Raw genomic sequence first — 23,012 nt, forward strand, 5'->3', positions numbered from 1 at the left:
CACGGAGGGACCCCCCTCACCAAACGTCTAGATGGTGTCGAGCAGAGGCGTGACATCCTGTACCCATGATTGGCCAGACATCCAGCAAGCAAGGTCATTAACCCCGCCTGGGAGGCTGTGTTTGCGATTGTTAGCGCCAGCTCCCTCGAGGAGAGGACGGAGCTACACTACCGAAAGAAAATGAATTACCTTCTTTGTGCAGCCAGGGTACGTCTGTTTCTTCGTGTCTCCCGCAGCAACCCTTACCACACCTCCACGGTCATCACACTCTCAGCCATCTCACAGTGTCCCCACACTTATCATGGTGCCCTCTCCAACCACGTTTGAGGAAAGAACCCTTGAGTTGGCCAACAGGGAGCAGGATCACACCTGTGCAGGGGGCAAGGTGGGTCAAGGAACACAAGTGTAAACATTCAACACATCCAGCCATGATGCAAGCCTCGTGTGAGTTTACTTTCTTCAATCAGTTTGTACCTGCCCCGCACTGGTGCCAGCTTGCTTCCCTTGCAGGTCAATCAGTCGACCTGCCCGGATCATCGCCGCACTCTCCGAGGGAGGCATCTCGCACACGATCATTGAAGAGGTGTCACTCGCACCCTCCACTAGCAAAGATACACACACTCCTGTTGGTGTAAGCAGTAGGCAGGCTTCTGGGCCACTCACTGGTGAGCACCTCACACCTGATGACCCACAGCAGGCCGAGGCAGGGACGTCCCAGGAATCGGGCCCTCGGAGGGATGCTGGAGCCCAGGACTCTGCTGATCCCCGGAGAGCTGATGTGCCCCTGGACTCGTCGCCTCACAGCTGCTGGAGCCACAAAAGCAGAGTCGGGAATATCAGGAATTCATGGCAGCAGCCCTCCTCGAATTGCAAGACCGATCCGAGGAGTCCCATTGCTTTCTGTCCGAGGAGATGGTTCCGCCACTTTGATGCACTGAGGCCAACACTGCGAAGGTGGCATCCGCAGTGGAGATCTTGGCGCAGGACATGCGCTCCATGGCGGGCGATGTCCACTCAGTTGTTCAGGTCATGAGCTCCATGGTGCAGGGCTTCAATTGCATGGTGCAGGCACTTGTGGGAATCCACAAGTGTCAGCGGGGCTTCTGGATCTCATTCCAGCTGCCCCTAAACCATGAAGCAGCCCAGGGGCCCCAGGGAAGAGGATCAGCCCGAAGCTTTCCACTCAGGAGACCTGGGGGCATCCAGCCCTCCTGACACCCCCCGCCCTGTGACTGGCACAGCTCCAGCCCCGTACTCTGCGGAGGGTAGCACTGCAACACCCGTGCTGCCCAAAAGCAGGCCGGGACCCTCAAGGCATGTACCTTATCCATGTTTACATTAGCTGCTGTGTACAAGTAATTAACTGTGAACTGGCTGAGTATCTAATGAGTTTGACTGCATGGCCCCTTTGTAGAATGTCATGAGGTGAATTGCATTGCTTGCTGTTTATGTGTCAGAACAACAAAGCAAGGACAGAGAGAAGATATCTGCTGTGATATTTCTAGTCTTTGACACACATTCACAATTTTGATATAAATAGCAATCAGGAGAAACCTTTCAATGAAGATTTACAATCCAAATGCCCCAGCCATCTCATCAGTTTGTATTTAAAATGTTAAAATGATTGGTAAGGTAAATGAAGAAAAACTTTCCCCTGGTGGGGGAATCACAAACAAGCTCACATAATCATAAAATTAGAGCTGGACCCTCCAGGAGCAAAATAACTTTTACACACAAAGCAGTGGAAATCTGGAACCCCCATCCTGAGAAAGTTGGGAATGCTGGATAAGCTGAATCTTTCAGGTAGATTTCCATGAGGAAAGGGTTATTGTGGGGGGGGGGAATAAATAAATGGAATTGAGGTTCTGTACAGCTCTGACCTAACTGAATGGCGGAGCAGACTCGGGGGGGACACTTCTGCATCTGTGCCAGTTCTCTCATGACACAAATAGGATATTTGCTGCCCGCTGAATTCCTGGTTTTTCCCTGAGCTGCTGGTCTGGAATGCGGATGGCAGTTGGGCTGCTACACTTTGTCTCAGCGGCCTTGGGGTTATGGAGCAGGTAAATCATAGAACATACAGTGCAGAAGGAGGCCATTCGGCCCATCGGGTCTGCACCAACCCACTTAAGCCCTCACTTCCACCCTATCCCCGTAACCCAATAACCCCTCCTAAACTTTTTGGTCACTAAGGGCAATTTATCACGGCCAATCCACCTCACCTGCACGTCTTTGGACTGTGGGAGGAAACCGGAGCACCCAGAGGAAACCCACGCAGACACGGGGAGAACGTGCAGACTCCGCATTCGCCAGCGGGGAATCGAACCTGGGATCCTGGCGCTGTGAAGCCACAGTGCTATCCACTTGTGCTACCCTGCTGCCCAGCATGCTTTCTGCATCCAGGGTGCTCTGTATTGACCCTTGCTTGTGAGTGCAGCATTGTCAGCACCTGGAGAGGACAGCAGTGGCCCCATCCTAACAGTTCAGACTTAAAAAGAATGACCAGTCAGTGACAGTACTGGAGGGAATTCTCAGTACCATTTCCCAGCCTGACTAGGGACGACACGGTCGCACAACGGTTAGCACTGTTGCTTCACATGTCAGGGTCCCAGGTTCAATTCCCAGCTTGGGTCACTGTCTGTGCAGAGTTTGCATGGATTTCCTCCGGGTGCTCCGGTTTCCTCCCGAAAGACGCGCTTGTTAGGTGAATTGGACATTCTGTATTCTCCCTTAGTGTACATGAACAGGCACCAGAATGTGGCGACTAGGGGACTTTCACAGTAACTTCATGTAAATGTTAATGTAAGCCTACTTATGATATTAATAACGATCATTATTACTTATCCTCAAGAGAGTAGGGAGAGAAAGAACCTGCATGACTGACAATGTGTCCAACATAAAGAGTGATTAAGACCAAAGCAGATGAAGTGCAGTTATGCCAAACTCTTAAAAAGCAGGTGAAATTCTGTAATGGGGGCCAGAATTCTCCGGTTGCAGGGGTTCACTCTTCCCGCTGGCCGCGCATCTCCACCAGCAGATTTTGCAGTGGCGGGAGGTGGTTTAAATGGAAAATCCCATTGACAAGCGGCGGGGGAGCGGAGAATCCCAAGATTTCTAAACACTGTAGAGAGAAATTCCAATGATTCAGCTTTGCTCACTAACCTTTCTCAACAACTGACTTTGGTTTCACAGATGCGCAGCAGCCGTGGCGAGGTTTGCTTTCCTGGCGGGAAGCAAGACACAAGGGATAGGACTGAAATAGATACAGCTCTTCGTGAAGCACAGGAAGAAATCGGCCTTCCCCCAGATCAGGTGGAAGTTATCTGTAAATTGGTCCCCATAATCAACAAGGTAAGTGACTGCAGGCATGTTGCCAGTCAACTATTAGCACTGGACTATCGAGTATCCAGACAAATCAATACCTGCACCAAATAAAAACAGAAAGTGCTGGAAAACTGCAGCAGGGTTGGCAACATCTGTGGAGAAACAAGAATTAATGTTTCAAGTCCAGTCTGACTCTTCTTCAAAGATCATTTCAGGTCTGCAGTATTTTGCTTTTATTTCGCTGTTTAATTCAGGACGCAGTCCAGCGTTTCGAGCTGAGACATGCTGATATGTTTGTACCACCCGTGTTTCACAGAGTCAGCAGGGCATGAATTGTGTGCCTGTCATGGTCCAAGTTCCGATCTTGGAGGCCAGGCACATCTGCAAGGAAGGAGGGTAAAGCTAGGAGGTCGAGTCACTCACTCCCATAGTCAGTCCACCTCCCTGTCACCAGGGCAAACATGCTGTTGTAGATGCCTGAACGTAAGAGATTTCAAGTAGAGTGGTGAATCTTCGAAAGGATAAGGGAGTAGAAAGCAGTCAGTACAAAGCTGACACTGCAAATTGATGTATTGTGATTCACTAAGTCATTCTGCTTTTTCAACTTGGTTGACTATTGCAGACATCTGCCAGAATAAACATCAGTGAAGAAGTCTTTTTGTGCAGAGTGTGGCTGTTTTAGAAGTCAGTGACGGTAAAGATCAAAGATTGATTTCTTAAAGAAAGGAGATTAAATTTTAATCTAGTGGGAGATAAATAGGTTTGTCTGTAAATCAAATTGCAACAAACTGAAATTCCTGCCACTGGCTTCGTGCTTATGCTTCCCTATAAAATTGTGATCAAAAGCCTAAAGACTAAAGTGCTGGGAAATGAGATTAGAATAGATAGGTGTTTGATGGCCGCACGGTAGCATTGTGGATAGCACAATTGCTTCACAGCTCCAGGGTCCCAGGTTCAATTCCGGCTTGGGTCACTGTCTGTGCGGAGTCTGCACATCCTCCCCGTGTGTGCGTGGGTTTCCTCCGGGTGCTCCGGTTTCCTCCCACAGTCCAAAGATGTGCAGGTTAGGTGGATTGGCCATGATAAATTGCCATTAGTGTCCAAAATTGCCCTTAGTGTTGGGTGGGGTTTACTGGGTTATGGGGATGGGGTGGAGGTGTTGACCTTGGGTGGGGTGCTCTTTCCAAGAGCCGGTGCAGACTCGATGGGCCGAATGGCCTCCTTCTGCACTGTAAATTCTATGATAATCTATGATGGCCGGCGCAGATACGATGGGCCGATGGGCCTTTTTCTGTGCTGTAAAACTATGATTATTATATACACGGCAAGTGTTGATGTGTAAACTCCTTACAATTAGTTTTTGAAATGGCACCAAGTCAGAGAGCAAGGGCGATTCCATCTGTTCTAATGTGGATGGTACGCTGGCCTTAAGCATCAGAGGTGTGACATTTGGAGACCTCCTTTTGTGAATTTGTGAGAATATTTATCCTAGAGAATGAAACACTTCTCCATTTTGAGTCACCACATCAGCATCCGGCACTTGTGGATCAGCTGTAACGTCTCAAGCTAAGTAGAGCTCCTGCTCCCTGCCCCACCTGCGACCTGCAGCTTTGCCCTTGTTCCTTACTGATCAGCGTGACATTTCTTTTCCTTTTTTCATCTTGTAGCCTCTCTGAGTGAGGCAGACAATCCAGTGTCTATATTAAGTGTGGTTCTCTATGTGTATGAATTGGAGCATGCATAAAATATTTTGCACATGCTAGTCTCGCCGTACGTCTCCCGTTGTAAAGGCCCGGAAGAAAGTCAGTCTTGTTTGGTTCACATGGTTTGCTGACATATTTTACCCTAACATCTGGCTTGTATTCACCCCACCTCCCCACCCACAGGATGACATTCTGGTGACGCCAGTGGTGGCATTTATAGCTGATACGTTCCATCCACAGCCCAACGCTGACGAAGTGAGTGATGTGTTTATCCTTCCATTGTACCACTTCTTAAAGTCGGAAGAGCACTCTTCAACTCTTTACGATGCGGGAATGTTGCTACACTTCTTCACATTCAAGGACCAGCAGCTGAACAAGTCATTCACTGTTTGGGGCCTCACTGCCCAGATTTGTATTATTGTGGCCTTTATAGCTCTAGGCCAGAGCCCTTTGTTTAAGGTCGATTTTGACATAGATAATCCCTTTGCAAGTTTGGAAAAATATCTTATGGTAAAATATGCCACCAGTAAGCTATGAGTTTACTAATTCCTTGCTCTATCTTTAAACAGGCGGTGGTTAAACACTAATCTCTCAGTAAAATCTGAAGCCCGAATTTATGTTGGCCAATTACGTGCCATATTAATTGTTCAACCTTTATGTAAAGTCTTCTCAATTTCTTCATTTTTAATTTGTCGTTTTCTAAACAATTGCCTTGGCATAAGCCAGCGGTTAACTACAGTAAGAAGTCTTACAACACCAGGTTAAAGTCCAACATATTTCTTTGGAATCACTAGCTTTAGGAGCATAGCTCCTTCATCAGGTGAGTCACTCACCTGATGGAGGAGCTACCCTCTGAAAGGCAGCGATTCCAAAGAAATATGTTGGACTTTAACCTGGTGTTGTGAGACGTCATACTGTGACCACCTCAGTCCAACGCCGGCATCTCCACATCATAGCGTTTAACTAGGTTGAGTCTTTTGTGATGTTACTGCAGTGTTTAATGGTAACTTTTGTTCTGATCTCATGCTGTGGACCAATTTGAAATCTTGGCAGAGTTTGTGTCACTTAAACAAATATGTATATGTTATGTAATAAATTGATACTTATGCAGAAAAATAATAAATTGTTTAATTTACAAATATATGCTTGAATAGACTATCCTACATTATTAATAATAATAATAATAATCTTTATTGTCACAAGTAGGCTTACATTAACACTGCATTGAAGTTACTGTGAAAAGCCCTCGTCGCCACATTCTGGCTCCTGTTCGGGTACACAGAGGGAGAACTCAGAATGTCCAAATTACCTAACAGCACGTCTTTTGGGGCTTGTGGGAGGAAACTCCGGAGCACCCGGAGGAAACCCACGCAGACACGGGGAGAACAGGCAGACTCCACACAGGCAGTGACCCAAGCTGGGAATCGAACCTGGGACCCTGGAGCTGTGAAGCAACAGCGCTAACCACTGTACATTACTTGTGAGCCTGCACTTCTTATCAGTTCACTGGCTCCGTCATCCACTGAGACACACATTCAGAATGGCCAGGGTGGCTTGCCTGCTGAGTTCTTCCCCCATTAGGTTCAGTTCCCTCCAGTAATGCGCTGATAATTTTAAATGGATTAATGGCTTTGTTGAAGTAGCACACACCAATCTGTCAAGCAGAGAAAATTGACGAAGCTTCTCTCAAATGGCCCTGTCACCTTGCAATCCTATCTCACCACGTTGCACATGAGCCTTTCCACCACACCCACCTACCCAAGAAAATAATTCTACTCTTTTCTTGCTTCATTGTCAGCTGAGTTCCTTCCCCCTTGCTTCTACGTTTTTACACAGTTCATGCTGGCTCTCGGCTGGAGCAGCTTTCAACAACGCGGCGCACTGTCAAAAAATGCTTCTCCTACAGGTAGCTGTTTCCCAGGATAATCAGTTCACAAAATCAGTTGCCTGCGGTGTGTTCTGCTGTAATTAGAATTCGGTCTTTAGGCCAGCTACAGCGACTGAAACATTGGACAAATATCTCAAACCAGTGGATTCCAAGCGTATCGGCATTCTGGGGGCTAAATCAGACATGCCAGAAGGCCACATGAAATGCACGTTTCTTGCAGTCGAGGGTGACATGTGTTGTGTTTCCTTCACTGGTTCCCCCCAGTCCATACAAATGCGGTTGAATGGACCATTCAGTGTTCTAGCTGCCAGTTTTCTCCTCTCCTCCACTTAAAGAATTTGACATCTTGCAGTTTCACGGGACAGTTGGCATCGTACAGAAGTCAGATGCCCAAGCTTGAGTTCCACGTGGAGACTGTCCCACCGGAACATGGACCTGTCTTCAGCCGACGTATCGGAAAGCACGTGCTTCCAGCTGATCGATTACCCCCACCTTCCTCCTCACTCCACACCCAGCCATGAAGTGCTGAGATATATCAGCTGAGCAAGGAATGCAACACAAACCAAGGATAGAAAATAGGGCCCCTCCCGATCTGTACAGATCAGCTGCTCACTGAAAAAAAATATATCTCTGGGGGCTCTCTGGGCTTTGCAGTGTTGATGATTTTTAAATTTCAAAACCGGTCAATGTTACCCTTGTAAGATTTTGAAGTCTTGTTATAAAAATTGCAGATTTTACTAACAACTGGAGTTAAAGCTGCAGAGCTTTTGAGTTTTGTTTTCAAGGATATATTTTCAAGCAGAGGAAGAGGGAGGAAACCGGAGCACCCGGAGGAAACCCACATTGATATATACAGGCCAGAAATATAACTCCATGGATTTGTAACATTCCTCATGGATCTTTAACATTCCCTGGATGCTAATCACCTTGCTCCTACCTGTAATGAAAGCTACTCCACACTATAGGTTCCTGGCAGTGTTTGAAAAAAATACATTTTAAAGATCTGAAATACATTGTTGAACACCTCTTACGTTTTTAGGTCACAACAGGAATTCCTTTTGGTTAACCACATGCACTAAGCATTGACCATTTCCTACAAGGGAGAAACTAACCCACTCCCCTTGACATCCAATGGCATTACCATTGCTGAATCTCCCACTATCAACATTCCAGGGCAGGTTTTCCCAAACATTTCCAGTCACAGAACCCTTTCGACCTCCCAAGAGTACTGACAAAACCCCTGAGAAACTTATTATGCTGAAGGATTGATTGTGTTTTGTGCAATAGGCACAAACGTAGAAAAACAAACGAGAAAGGTATTTTCTCTTTCACAAACACAAACATACAAAATCAAATTGAAAGAAGTGTAGAGGGTTCCATCTCTGCTACTCCACTACTGGGCCGATATCTGGGGTTTGAGTATCTGTGTGTGTCTCTCTCCAGCTGGCACTGAAACTTCAGAGGCCAGGGGATGCCGCACTGGGACACCTCCACGGAAGAGAGCACTGAATCAAGCCTGCCGTTTATCCCTAACCGGAAGCCTGAGGCTTATATCACACAGATATCCAGACCCCCACCAATGCCCAGGTGATTCTCTCTCTTGCCGGTGGTGCAACACCCACCCGGTTCCTACTTCGCTGGAGTAGCTTTCCCAAGAGAGAGAATAGGACACTGCTGTTTATTACCTAACCAGCAGCCTGTCCTGAGTGAACGGGTTCGAATCGTTCAAGATGACCCTAGATTCTCGACCCCGGAATTAAGGTGAGGAATATCTTAACAATGACTTGGTCAGAGATCGCTGGTGAGAGATTGAAGAATTTAAACGATTCCAATTATCAGCAAATCGAGGTTTATTGCAAAACCCAGGTCAAAATCATCAAACAGAAGAAATTATAATAAAATCTTAAACTCTAACACAAACTAAGTCTATTCAGAAAGTACTATAACGGACACAACGTAAAATCTTATTGTTACACAATTTTAGCAATGACACAAAACACAAATCAAGTCCCCTTCCCCAAAGCCTCAACCACTATCAAAGTCAAGGGAGTTTCGCAAGCTGCTGCAGGGTACTTACAGTCACAGGCTGCAGGAGGTCAAGTCAAAGGTGGAGAGGACAAGCCAAGAGACCCTCAATCGAAACACAGCCCCTTTTATATCCGTTTTACCTGGCTTTCTCCTGTGTTCGGCCAGCCCCCTTTGCATTGAATTGGTAAGGTTTAAAGTTCCCGCTGGTCCCGCCCCCTTTGAGCCAGTCAGAGCTGTCGACTTCCGGGTTTTCCTCCCCTTTTGCGTTGTATCGGTTCAAGTTTAAAGTTCCCGCTGATCCGCCCCCTTTGAGCCGGTCAGACCTGTTAACGTCCGGGTTCTCCTCGCAGGTCCGCTTCTTCCAGCCAGGCAGACCTGCCGCGATTTGAATTTGGCGCAGAATCCGCCCCCTCCACCCAGTGAGTTCCTGCCGGTGGCTTCTGTCAGGATTGGAGTACCTCCCCCAGGTCCGCCTCCAACTTGGTTTTTTTCTACCGTTTATCTTCAAGGGGCTTTTCCAGCGCAATATACTGAGCCCAGACTGTCTGCTTTTTGGGATAACAAGGTTAAGCTCTCTTGTGAAGATTTTCAAAGTCTTCCATCTGCTCCGGAGATCGCTGCTATTCTCACCTTGCTATGTTGATGGGGTGTTGATTGGATTCTGCTCTGGTGGAGGCCAAGTCATTTACATCTGCATGGGGCTATGACCATCCCATTGTCCTGCTTGCAGGCAGGCCCCCCTGTGTATTCCCGTGCCCCTTTGTCTGTGTTTTAATCTTATCTAGTTGTCTGGCTCCTTCTTCCTTGTAGCTCCTGGGGGGGGGTTGTAAATACCTATACCTATGCCCCTACTTGGCTCAGCGGACCAAGCCTGCTGGGAAATCTGGTTACGTTCTTTTGGCTGACAAGTGTCCAGTTTACAGTCTCTGGGTTTTATTCCTGGGCAGTCCAAAAAAGGCCGGATTGCCCGAAAACCTTACAGAAGTATTTTCTATTTATTGTATATACATTTATGATAATTAAGAAGTTCTCTTCTTGAACAAAGTACTTACATCTTAAACCCTTTCTGTCATTTTTCGTGGGAGGAGTGATGGTGCTTCTTTCGGTCACAAGTGTGTTTAATATTAAGTGTATGTCTCTCGGTCTCTCTCCCTCTCTTTCACTCACATTCCCTCTCTCTCACACACACTTTCTCTCTCACACGCACATTCACAATCCCACCTCTGCCTCACGCATACACACACTCACCTCTCTCTCATACACACAACTTTCACCGCTCCCTCATTCCATGACCACTGCCTCTCTTGCCCACGGCAGCTTCACCTCCTAGCCCCACGGCAATACCTACCTCGCTGCACCTTTTGCTCTCTTTCTCACTCCACCTTTTTCTCTCTTCTTCTCCTGGACATTTGATGATTTACTTTCCCAGTTTCCAGCCTGTCCAATCAGAGGCTGGCTTCTCACAGGTCAGCTTGACGGCCACCGGGAGCGGGAGTGCTCCCCCATTACCCCGCATTTCCAGATGCGCCATGATCCCGCACAGGTATCGCACAGTCTCCCTGTTCAGCGGCGGCACACCTGGTCCGGCAGTGTGCCAGGGAGGGTGACAAGGGGCACAGTGCATACGTCCGCTATTCTGTAGATCCCCAAATTTCTTTCTCTGTCAGTCTGGCCTCAATAAAAGTTGAGACGGATTCGCACGTAAAAAGAAGTTATTTATTTAGCTTGCAAGCTTGAATCATCTTACAGAAACGTAAAAGACATCCAGCCTCTTACATCCCAGAAAACGACTGACTAAAAGACAAAGGGATCTCTGCAAAATCAATTCAAATGTTATCAAGTTTCACATACTCGACGGACATAGGTCAGCCTATGTCCCTCCTGACCTGTTCGATCTATTCTGATTGGCTCACTTCCAATCCCTTTCTCTGGCCCCTATCAATGCAGCATCACTCTCATAGACACACCTCTTCCTGCTTTTTCCATGCGGTCTCAAACCCCTTTGTCTCTAACTGCCAGAATCAAAGTGGCTTATTTCTACATTACATTAACTAGTAACTCTAAAGTAACTATTTTATATCACATTCGTCATTCCCTCCTTTTATCATTCCATGATAACCGAACTATCCAATCCATAGCTACGGTTCCTCATCTAAAAAGATCCGTCGCTGCATTTCCAATTCCTGTCTTAGCCCCCCTTCATCTGCCTCACCCTCATGGATTTTAACAGTTAAATTTTTTTTCCGGTGATTGGGGCGGTGATCTGATCTAGTGCACCCCGCATTCTACCCATCACACATTTAAGGATGGCCAGGCCCACAAAGATGCAGCCGATAGCTACCACTAGATACATGGCCATATTTATCAACCAGTCCTTCCATCCTCCAAATCCCCAGTTACCCCAAGAGTCAGGATCCTGCATCCCGTCCAAGTGATCCCGTATGCGATCCATAAATTTAGTAATGTTAGCGGTCAAGTCCTGAACACCCATGATACACTTGCCCTGTACTATGGCGCATACCCCACCCTCACGGGCCAGAAGATAGTCAAGAGCATACCGGTTCTGCATTGCAAACAACCGTAGCTGAGACAACTCCTTAGTTATTGCCCCGAGGGCTCCCAAGGTTTCATTTCCCAAGATGGTAAGGCCGCAAATAAAATAATTCCGATCACTAACAGCCAATGAACCCCCCACACCTCCCAGTGTCAATACGCTCAGAATGCCCCACCCGGCTGAGTGGCCCCGGTTGGGTGCAAGAACCTGAGGTTTTTTCCAGTTCTCGCAAAATTCAGCAGAGACTGCCCGGCGTGCTAACTGATTATGCAGGTTCCACGCCGAAGGGCAGGGGACTGTGGTAGGGACTAGAGTCCCTATAGCAATTCGGCGGGGAAATGGGGGTGACAAAACGTTGGTCGCCGTACCATTAAATAAAAAGTAGTATCCTTGTTCCGTGTGGAGACTAGCATCACAATCAGCATATCGGTTGCGTAAGGACCTCCCAGTAGCCCAGTTTATCCAATTTTGAAATGCCCATTCGGGCCGCCCAACAATGCGGAAAGCCCTATTCCCAACAGTGATATGAGAGACATTCGCCCAGCCACAAAGGAGCTGGAGGCCAGCGTTCAATGGAACGCAAGTGGTGTTATAACAAACGCATTGGCCAGACGCCTGGGTGATATGGCACCTCCTGTCCGTACAGGTGGGAAACAGACATGTTATATTTGTGTCCACCTCTACCAGCAAACAGCCATATCCTTCACTGCTGAAGCAATTCTCGTACAACCGGGAATCCCTATTGGGAGTGAAGTGGCTAGGTATGTACGCCCTCCACCGTCGCAGCCTATCGTACTGTGAATGGGAATTATCCCGAGGGAGGGGAAGGCAAATAGCCGGTGGTGCTGAATCCGGATCGTAAGGAAGAGTGACGTGCTCGGGCAATGGCTCGGAACGCTGACAATGAACCACCGTTTGGGGAGTGCCCCAAAGCGGTGAAACAGAAAATAACCTAGACACCGCTGCGGGGTTTGGGTAGCAGACAACCCGTCCCTGGCCATACAGACGGTGGTAAATCTGGTAGAAGAGATTCATACTACCCGGGTTTTCCTCAGTTTGGCCTTTAATTAACTTAAGTGCATCTCCCGGTAACCTACGTTCTAGCTGTACTTCCCTTCTCACACGCCCCGTCCTCTCTCTAGTCCCTTTCTCTTTCTCATGGTCTCTTCCTACACTCTTCTGACAGCCTGATGTTACCTTTATTGTACCACTTTTAACACATCCAAAATCAAATTTACATGTATTCCAAAAACAAGGCAATGTCCATATAATGTTCCCTTCCCATCGCCGGGACCGGTGCAGCTGCTTCATGACTCCCGCATTCTCCTTAACTTTGATGACCTTCCATGAGTCGATACCATGTCCTCGTATATGGGGGCAGTGAAGAACATCACCTTTGCATAGGTGATGTATCCTTGTAGATTGGTTGGGGCTACACAGATACATAATATTCCCCTTTTCCATGTCCATCGCCAATAACACGCCAAGCGAAGTGAGGCCAAATATCAGACAGACGATGCGTAGCCACTCCATCATGCTCCACACCTGTAAAATAGCACTGGAGAAGGGAGGCAGGTTAGTATCCGACCTTTTACAGTAGTGGAGATGGACTCAATTTACAGTGATGTAGGTGGACCCAAGCACTTTGCCCCTCCACTTTAACTGCTGTGGGGGTGGTAAGGAGAACTTGGAAGGGCCCGTCCCATCGCGGCTCCGACCCCTTCCTAGTCCAATTTTTTGACCATGACATAACTACCGGGCTGGACTGAAAGTGAGCTAGGTACTGGGGCAATGGCTGGTGAGCCGCACGGACTGGGCCATGGAGTTCCTTGAGCACTTGCGTAAGGGCTAGAACATAGGTGGTCATTTCTTCAGTCATCTGATGAAACTGAACCCGTCTGGGAACCTGCAGGCTCCAAGGAGTTCTAAGAGGCCTGCCATAAAGAATCTCGGCGGGAGAGAGCCGGGCTGGTCCCGCAGGTGTAACCCGCAGCTGGAAGAGGGCAACGGGGAGCAACTTAAGCCATGTCAGTCCCGTGTCTGCTCTTAATTTAGCCAATTTAGTTTTGAGGGTCTGATTGTGTCTCTCAACCACCCCGGCTGCCTGCGGTCTGTAAGCACAGTGTAACTGCTGGCGTATGCCCAACTGGGAGCAAAACTCCTTGTTAATTTGTCCAATAAAATGAGGCCCATTATCAGAACTTAACTGAGCTGGTATACCGTACCGGGGAATGATTTCCCTCATCAAGACTTTAACCACAGGAGCAGCTTTACTATAGATAGTCGGATACGCCTCGACCCATCTGCTGAACACATCCACAATGACCAAAACATATTTGTAACATTGACACCTTTCCAACTCAATGTAATCCATTTGGAGCGTCTCAAAGGGACCACTGGGCAACGGGGTTTGCCCCTTCCCACAAGGGATACCTTTTCCGGTGTTATATTGCTGACAAATCAAACACCGATTACTGATACTTTGGGCCAACCCCTGCATTTTAGGGTGCCACCAAGTGTCCAGCAACAAATCACTAGTCCCTCGAGCCCCACAATGAGTTGCAAAGTGTACACATTCGATGACCCATAAAGCCAGTACATCAGACATACAAGTCTGATGTGCAGGCGTGGTCCATAAAGAGGAAACAGAATCATATGTACAACCTAACCGTTTCCACATTTGTTTATCACTCTCAGGAGCGTCCTCCTGTAACCTTATGACGTCTTGGATGGTTGGCATTGGCTTGTCAGAAGCAGACACATTCATAGTAGATCGTTTAGTCTGACTTAACATTTTAGGCACCATCACTTGCTGAATTTGTGCGGCTGTGCGCGCTGCACAATCTGCTCGTTCATTACCAACGTCAACTGGGGTTGTACCATTCGTGTGGGCAGCGCATTTAATAACGGAAATCTGCGCTGGCAGAAGGAGGGCCTGCAGTAGGTCATTAACTAAACCCCGGTGGGATATTTGACCACACATAATCATGTCAGGTTGTTCTGACGAAATGTCACTCAAATCGCCCCTTATTGTGGTAGTTTCCTGAATCAAGGCTAAACAGTCGTGGCCAGGTGCGTCTTCATGGACAGGGGGACCACTAAGAAAACAGGCTGGATTGATAGTGGTACAGTATTTAAATGTCAGACGTGGATTGTTCAAAAGGTATATCTCATACCTATTCTGACGAGCTGCGGTAAGATGCTGACCATTCGCCCCATATCCCTGGCATGGTACTGGTCATGGACCTGACGTGTAATATGAGGGCTTACCGAAGCTGACTGTGGCCATAAATGTGGTGATATTGTAACAAAATCGGCTGTACCTTCTTTTCCCGTGACTGTGGCTGTAACCTTGACTGGCCATTCGGTCTCAAGTAATGGCCGGTATTTGTCCTCCAACTCCCTGTTTCGTCCAGTTCTGTCATAGGCCAGGGTAACGTGATGCAGTGACTGTTCAATGTCTAACGTCCACCACTGGGGGGTGATAGAAATATAGCACTGTTGTCTCATCCTCCTCTTCGCTGATCCACCCACCCAAAGTCACTATATTGGAGCTCCTGCTGGTAAACTACCATTTCTGCCGCTTGTTGGGGTCGCAGATCATCCTTTTTCATTACATACTCAGTCTTAACCTTTGTAACTGAGCCTCCTTCTTGGCCTACACCCTCCTTCCAGTAAAATCTGACTGCCCTTGCCATCTGGGAAGGGTCGTTCTCTGTCCAATTCATGTTATTACATTTCACAGCAGTAACCACAGAAGGTGGTAGGCAATGCATTAACATAGCACAGTATTGAGGGGAATTCTGACCATTTTGATACAGCAAATCGCCTGACTGCCCCCGGTAGATTTCATTAAAACGCCCCAGAAATTCCTCTGGCTCGTCAATCTTCCTAGGTTTTAGGTCTAAGATAACAGAAAGATTTATGGGCCTTTGAAATGTGCTATTCAACGCATTCAAGATCTGTGTCCTTCTTTTCTCTATTTGCTCTCTTTTTTTTAAAACTTAAAAATGTTTGAAAATTCAAATTGAATTACTGCAACTTGCAAGCTTAGCTCTGATCTCAACTCAGAACTAAATTTACAATTTGCTTAACACAAACTTGTATAACATTTACAACTTAATTATTTCTTTATCTTAACAATTTTTCTTTTAACAAGTTTTTTTCTTTTACATACACATAAGTATTAGCAAAATCAACTATCATAAGTATTAGCAAAATCAACTATCATCTCCAGATTGACACTTTTTAAAATGGTGTCCATGATCTTCTTTAAGTTTCTATTAATCTCCAGATAAAATGAGATAAACCTTATTTCAAGTAAGTAAAATTTAAGATTCTGGCAATTTCAATCAATTGCTTTCGAAAATAATAACTTTTATCAAAGAGGTGGAGAAACCCACTGGTTTCCTTTAATTAATTCAAAACGTAACTTTGCTGGTGTTCACTGACTCAAAGGAAAGGTATCCGATTACACTACGGCTGCTGCTGTTATCTCAAAGCCTGAGTGAGAAGCACTGTCTGTTTTCAACTCCGCCTGCTGCTGTTAACCCTTTGAGAGACTTCTGCTTCAACCAATATGCAGCATTCCTCACAATCTCAACTAGACCTCGGAACTTTACAGTCCAAGGAGACAATTTTAGCTTAATCAACTATATATTTAAAACACTCACACATAGAGTTGAACCATCTTCAGATTTAAAAACAGTTATACTGGACTGAACCTTCATTAATTAAGTCACATCAGCCTCTGAACCCTTATAATAGACTGAACCTTCATTAATTAAGTCACATCAGCCTCTGAACCCTTATAATAGACTGAACCTTCATTAATGAAGTCACATCAGCCTCTGAACCCATATAATAGACTGAACATTCATTATTAAAGTCCCATCAGCCCAAAACCCTAACCCAAGCCGAAACAACAATATGAAATCCCATCAATTAAAGTGCTAATCCCCAGACTGACCTGTGATTTCGTCGAGGCGGTCTTTCTGTGCCAACCGCGAGTGACCAGACTAATCAGACGATAAGAAGAGGGGAACAATCAATGCGCGGTCGTTTTCCAGTTCTACATTGAGGGCCCTTTGTTCCCCATCCTCCTGTTCATAATCAGTCTAATTCTGATTTCGCAGTTGGATCAGGATCGCCCAGAGAAATCCCGGTTTTCGGCACCAAATGTTGATCCCCAAATTTCTTTCTCTGTCAGTCTGGCCTCAATAACAGTTGAGACGGATTCGCACGTAAAAAGAAGTTATTTATTTAGCTTGCAAGCTTGAATCATCTTACAGAAACGTAAAAGACATCCAGCCTCTTACATCCCAGAAAACGACTGACTAAAAGACAAAGGGATCTCTGCAAAATCAATTCAAATGGTATCAAGTTTCACATACTCGACGGACATAGGTCAGCCTATGTCCCTCCTGACCTGTTCGATCTATTCTGATTGGCTCACTTCCAATCCCTTTCTCTGGCCCCTATCAATGCAGCATCACTCTCATAGACACACCTCTTCCTGCTTTTTCCATGCGGTCTCAAACCCCTTTGTCTCTAACTGCCAGAATCAAAGTGGCTTATTTCTACATTACATTAACTAGTAACTCTAAAGTAACTATTTTATATCACATTCGTCAATTCGGGGTGTGCTCTGCGTTCCCCACCCCCGCTCTCCTTGCAGTGGGGCAGCACCTTGGATGCGTGCACAGAGGAGTGTCAACACCTGGTGCGCCACTGGCTGCGCTGGGCCACGCACATCTCGTTAATGGGTCGGCTGGGGTCGAGGGGCTCCTTGGGGGGGGGGGGGGGTAACCTGGGGGAGGGCGGGGGCACCCTTACAGCTGGTGGCGCTCCGCACATTTACAGCTCACAGTGGGCAGTCAGTGGTGTGCACAGATAGATGGCTGCCTTGCGGGGCGCAGCAATGGCATTCCACGCCCGGCATCCAGGCCCTGGGGGGAAACCCCGGAGGAGGTCTTGGTTTTGGAAGGTGTTGTCGAAGGAGCCCTGGTGAGTTGTTGAAGTGCATCTTGTGGATGGTACACAGGGCTGCCATTGTGCATCAGTGGTGGAGGGAGTGAATGTTTGTAGAAGGAGGAAGAATCAAGCGAGCTGCTTTGTCCTGGATGGTGTCGACCTTCTTGAGTGTTGTTGGAGCTGAACTCATCCAGGTCCTTCTGATTTCAGGGAACTGAGGTGAACTTAGTTAGAGCTGTATTTAGAATAATACATTTAATAAACCAAAATAGTGCCAATGGATTTTGGGAGGCTAAATAAGTATATGAAGGAGAAAGTAACAGAAGAGCATAATAATAATCGCTTATTGTCACAAGTAGGCTTCAATGACGTTACTGTGAAAAGCCCCTAGTTGCCACATTCCGGCGCCTGTTCGGGGAGGCTGGTACAGGAATTGAACCCACGCTGCTGGCCTTGTTCTGCATTACAAGCCAACTGTTTAGCCCACTGTGCTAAACCAGCCCCTAATATATATAGGACGGGTATATAGGGCCTATATATAGAGCGGGATTCTCCGCCGCCGTGATTCTCTGTTTTGCCGGCGCCCGGGGGTTTCCCGACGGCGTGGGGCTTCCCCACAATGGAAAACACCATTGACTGGCCGGCGTAACGGAGAATCCCGCCGGTGGGTTGGGGCAGAAATGCGGCGGGGCGGAGAATCCAGCCTACGGTGTCAGATAAAGTGAGCTTGGAAGAGGCTTACGTAAAGCATTAGCACTAGTATATATGAGTTGGGCCGAATGGCTGTTTCTGTGCAGTAAATTTTATGTGTTTTTTCTCCCATGATAACATCTTAAACTGAGGCTTTTCCGAGCTCAGTATTTCCATATGCGTCTCTTGAAAGAAATGTACAAGATTTAAATGCAAACATCAAACTGCCGAAAAGCTTGAACAGCTGTGTATCTCATTCACTTTTTATGTATTATCATGAAGAAATATAGTGTGTTAAGAAGATCAAAGGTTGGCCATCTTCTCTGCATGAAGTGCCCTGAAGCTGAGGAAATCATACATGGGATTGGACAGCAGCTTGTGAGGAATTATAGGCGGAAATCCAAGTCCCAACACCCTGTAGTGTAATGAAGCATCAATAAACTCTGTCACCACACTGTTGCTGCTACCCAGGTCCTTAAAAATGGAACTGTCGCATTTTCAGCTCTTTCCAGTAATACTTAAATATTGTTTAATCATTATTTTAAAGGCAGCCTGCTCCGTGGTTTGATTTTATTGAGCGTTACAAACAACTGGCCACTCACCCCATAACCATTATGTAATAAACGGTTTCACTCTAATGAAATGCCAGGTAGAGGCCATGGAAACCAAACAGGCCGCGAAGATCCCAAATTGGTCGCCACACTACCAGCAGGCTGTGGAGGCTTTGGAGAGGGTGCAGAGGAGGTTTACCAGGATGTTGCCTGATCTGGAGGGTGTTAGCCTAGCGGAGAGGCTGAATAAACCCGGACTGTTTTCATTAGAATGACGGAAGTTGAGGGGTGACCTGAGAGAGGTCTACAAGATTATGTGGGGCATGGATAGAGTGGATAGGCAGGCACTTTTTCCCAGGGTGGAGGGGTCAGTCACCAGGGGGCATAGGTTTAAGGTCTGGGGGGCAAAGTTTAGAGGAGATGTGCGAGGCAGGGTTTTTACACAGAGGGTGGTGAGTGTCTGGAACAGGTTGCCAGGGGAGGCAGATGTGGAAGCAGATACATTAACGGCGTTCAAAAGGCATCTCGGCGTATACATGGATAGGATGGGTATAGGGATACGGCACAAGGAAGTGTTGAGGGTTTTGGGCAGGGGTGGTATCATGACCGGTACAGGCTTGGAGGGCCGCAGGGCCTGTTCCTGTGCTGTATTGTTCTTTGTTCTTTGGGATCACGTCTACAAAATTACATAGAATATCAGGCATAGAAACAAACCATTCGTTCCAACCAGTCCTTGCAAACGTTTAAGATTCATTCGAACTTCCTTTCATCTTTCCTCATCTAAATCTACCGTAGTAACCATCTGTCGCCTTCTCCCTCATATGCCTGTTTAGTTTTCCCTTAAATGCATCTATATTATTCAACCTTTCTCTCTGGTAGTTGAGCTTCACATTCGCACCACTGTTGGGTAAAGAAGTGTCTCCTGATTTCTTCTTCTTGGTTTCTCTGCCCCAAGGCAGGTCCAACACCCAGAATACCAGCAGGGGTTGGGCAAAGAGGTAGCGCCCAAACCCGTGGTAGCCGGAATGGCGAATCGAATCCTAAGCCTTTGGCACCAATTTGATCCACACGGGCCATCCAAGCCAGCAATCCCGAAGGAGTGCGCGTTGCAGCCTGGAGCTGTGGATAGTGATACAAAGAACAAGGAAAAGTACAACGCATGAACAGGCCCTTCGGCCCTCCGAGCCCATGCTGATCATGATGCCCTCACTAAAAAAAAACTTCTGCCCTTACTCGGTCCGTACCCCTCTATTTCCTCCCTATTCGAGTCTCCATCCACATGCCTCGTAAATGTTGCCATATGCCTGCATCCACCACATCCTCTGGCAGCGCGTTCCAGGCACCCATCATTCCCTTCATCAAAAATGTACCCTGCCTACCTCCCTTGAACATTCCCCCTCTCACCTTGAACCTGTGCCCTCTTGTAATCGACACTTCCACCCTTGGAAAAAGCCTCTGACTATCCACCCTGTCTATGCCTCCACTCTGTCTGTGCCTGATGTTAGAGACCATGATTTATTTCCATCACACGGCTGACCTGGAATCTCTCCCGCTCTTACTACCTGCCATTGGCAAATGTGGAAAGATTTACAGGTTGTGCAGTTTAGGTGGGTTGGCCTTTCTAAATTGCCACTTAGTGCCCAAAGGCTAGGTGGGGTTACAGGGGTAGGGCGGGGGAGCAATCCTAGTTTGGGTGCTTTTTCAGAGGTCAGTGCAGACGGTGTAAGGGGGCAAGGTAGCACAGAATGGGGGGCACGGTCGCACAGAAGGAGGGCACTATAGCACAGTGGTTAGCACAGTTGCTTCACAGCTCCAGGGTCCCAGGTTCGATTCCCGGCTTGAATCACTGTCTGTATGGAGTTTGCACTTTCTCCCCGTGTGTGCGTGGGTTTCCTCCGGGTGCTCCGGTTTCCTCCCACAGTCCAAAGATGTGCAGGTTAGGTGGACTGGCCATGCTAAATTGTCCTTAGTGTCCCAAAAGGTTGGGTTGGGTGGGGTTACGGGGATAGGGTGGGGGCGTGGACCTAGGTAGGGGCGCTCTTTCCAAGGGCCGGAGCAGATTCAATGGGCCGAATGGCCTCCTTCTGCACTGTAAAGTCTATGATTCTATGATGGGCCAAATGGCTTCCTTCTGTACTGTAGGGATTCTATAAATTCTATAAGTTGATACTCAACCTGTTGGCCACGAAGCCCTGGAGTGGGACTTGAACCTAAACCCTCTGGCTCAGAGGCAGGGATGCTACCCACTGCATCTCGAGACCTCTTCTTCTGAATTCCCAGTGGGATTTGTTGGTGACCATCATATATTGACCCTCCAGTTATACTTTTCCCCACAGGAGAAAACATTCTTTCTGCATCCACTCTATCAAAACTTCTAATCATTTTAAGGATCTCTATTAGGTCACCCCCTCAGCCTTCTTTTTTCAAGAGGGTAGAGACCAGCTTGTCAATCCTTTCCTGATATGTGTACTCACGTATTTCTGATATCATTCTTGTGTATCTTCTCGCCAACCTCTCCACCGCCTCCCATTTTCAGTGCCGAGTTAGCTGATCTCAGATGTGCATCAACAGTCATCGGGGTGGGGCAGTGTAAGAAAAATATGCTAATGACCACTCGAAGAAAGTGAACGCACATGTAACTGAATGATGGTAGCATGATCAATTCTGACAGTGATGCCCCAATGGTGCTATCTTGGTTTACGCATGTAGTACGGCCATTTGGATGAGATCCAGAGTCCTGAGACCACATTGCAACAAGGATCAACACTTTTCAAAAGAAAAGAAGCGAAACTGGATGAGAACACAAACAAATGTCTCTTGAGTCATTTAACTTTGCCAATTAACTTGGTTTCTATAGATCTCTCACAAAGGCACCTTTCTCCATTCAAAGCTTGCTGGCGTCTGATGACCCTTGGCTCGAGTGCTCATTAATCAAGGGTTTCTTACAGCTTCACGCTTTCACGAATCTGTGGGGAAATCTGTGCACAAAAGAAAAGCCAATCTGATCAATTGTTAAATCCCGTTGAACATTGCAAGTAGCCACCTCGTGGGCCCGAGGCTTAGTTGTGTCTGCCGCAGCATCCCACACTCTTTTCCCAATGATTAATTTCCCTGTGGCTCAACTGATCTGCATAGGAGCAGCCTTGTGGTCAGATATCCCGGCGGGGGAAGTGGGAATTGGTGTGTTGGCTATCGCTTTAAAAATTTGAAATACTTCAGCCTTGTTAATCAAATTTAAGTCCACGAGAGCGCATGAAAAAAAAAATCAAAACCATTCCCTCCACAAAATCTTCAGTAAGTCACCCAAGTTTTATACAACATGAGGATTGCATGGAAACTGTATCACAGAAAGAAGCCATTCAGTCCAGTTGGACCCAACCCGTCTCCTTCCACACCATCTCCCCCCACACTATTTTGTCTTATCCTATCAATATATCCTTCTGTTCCTATCTCCCTCACAATTTGATCCAACTTCCCCTTAACTATGCTCACACTCCTCTCACGAACGACCACAAGCAAAGTGCTGAACAGAGGCAAGTTGAATTTTATTCCACTATCTGTAATTTTTAAGTTGTAATGCTTTTTAAAAAATAATAATCTTTATTGTCACAGTTAGGCTTACATTAACACTGCAATGAAGTTACTGTGAAAATCCACCAGTCGACACGTTCTGGCGCCTGTTCGAGTACACTGAGGGAGAATTCAGAATGTCCAAATTACCTAACAGCATGTCTTTTGTGGGAGGAAACCGGAGCACCCGGAGGAAACCCAACGCAGACACGGGGAGAACGTGCAGACTCCACGCAGACAGTGACCCAAGCCGGGAATCGAACCTGGGACCCTGGTGCTGTGAAACCACTGTGCTACCTATTTGCAATGTATTCTTAGAAATTTATGCCTGAAGCATATTCTTGGGGTGAGTGGCAGCTAACCAAATAAAAACGAGACAGAAAATAAAAAGTATGAGGAGTGAGTCTCAGAAAATCATTTCATCAACAATTCAAATAAAGTCATGAAGTGCCAGAACAGGTCCCCAGATGCAATCACAAGATCACCTCTTGATTCAGATTCTCTCTCCCATCAACTGTTTTGAATTCAAAAGATGCCTCGGTGACGAATTCTGCTGTCGGGATGACATTTTCATTTGTATCATGTAGCCCGTATTATTTTACATTGCAACGATAAATTTTTATTTGATAAACTTGTTTCCATAACCCTCTATTGTTCCCACAGATTTGGATCAAACTGAGGTGCCTGGAGCTGTGAAGCAACTGTGCTAACCACTGTGCTACCATGCTGTC

The 23,012-nt window shown here is 46.9% G+C and overlaps 2 protein-coding genes across 3 annotated transcripts in view; one reads left to right on the forward strand and one right to left on the reverse strand.

Moving 5' to 3' along the window:
* LOC140430369 (peroxisomal coenzyme A diphosphatase NUDT7-like) overlaps positions 1-6,168 on the forward strand; it is a 39,269-nt gene extending 33,101 nt beyond the window's left edge. For both annotated transcript variants that reach the window (XM_072517829.1, XM_072517828.1), the window contains exons 3-4: positions 3,193-3,351; positions 5,211-6,168. In XM_072517829.1, the coding sequence (XP_072373930.1) occupies positions 3,193-3,351; positions 5,211-5,564 (513 nt within the window). In that variant the 3' untranslated portion in view covers positions 5,565-6,168. The remainder of the gene's footprint in view (positions 1-3,192; positions 3,352-5,210) is intronic.
* Positions 6,169-10,645: 4,477 nt separating this feature from the next.
* LOC140430370 (uncharacterized) lies at positions 10,646-21,683 on the reverse strand. Its single transcript, XM_072517830.1, has 2 exons — positions 21,186-21,683; positions 10,646-13,055 (listed from the first exon to the last, which is right to left on the reverse strand). Exons 1-2 carry the CDS (start codon positions 21,458-21,460, stop codon positions 11,174-11,176), a joined length of 2,157 nt encoding a protein of 718 aa, XP_072373931.1. The 5' UTR covers positions 21,461-21,683; the 3' UTR covers positions 10,646-11,173.
* Between the last annotated feature and the right edge of the window lie 1,329 nt (positions 21,684-23,012).

The sequence above is a fragment of the Scyliorhinus torazame genome, chromosome 10 (assembly GCF_047496885.1).
Source record: "Scyliorhinus torazame isolate Kashiwa2021f chromosome 10, sScyTor2.1, whole genome shotgun sequence".
NCBI classification, from domain to species: domain Eukaryota; kingdom Metazoa; phylum Chordata; class Chondrichthyes; order Carcharhiniformes; family Scyliorhinidae; genus Scyliorhinus; species Scyliorhinus torazame.

Excerpts from the sequence above, each read along its gene's own strand:
- LOC140430370 (XM_072517830.1), bottom strand. The coding sequence starts at position 21,460 with ATGTGGTCTCAGGACTCTGGATCTCATCCAAATGGCCGTACTACATGC. Across the intron at positions 13,056-21,185 it reads AAGAATGATATCAGAAATAC|TGCTATTTTACAGGTGTGGA; the intron begins GTGAGTACACAT and ends TCCCTTCTCCAG.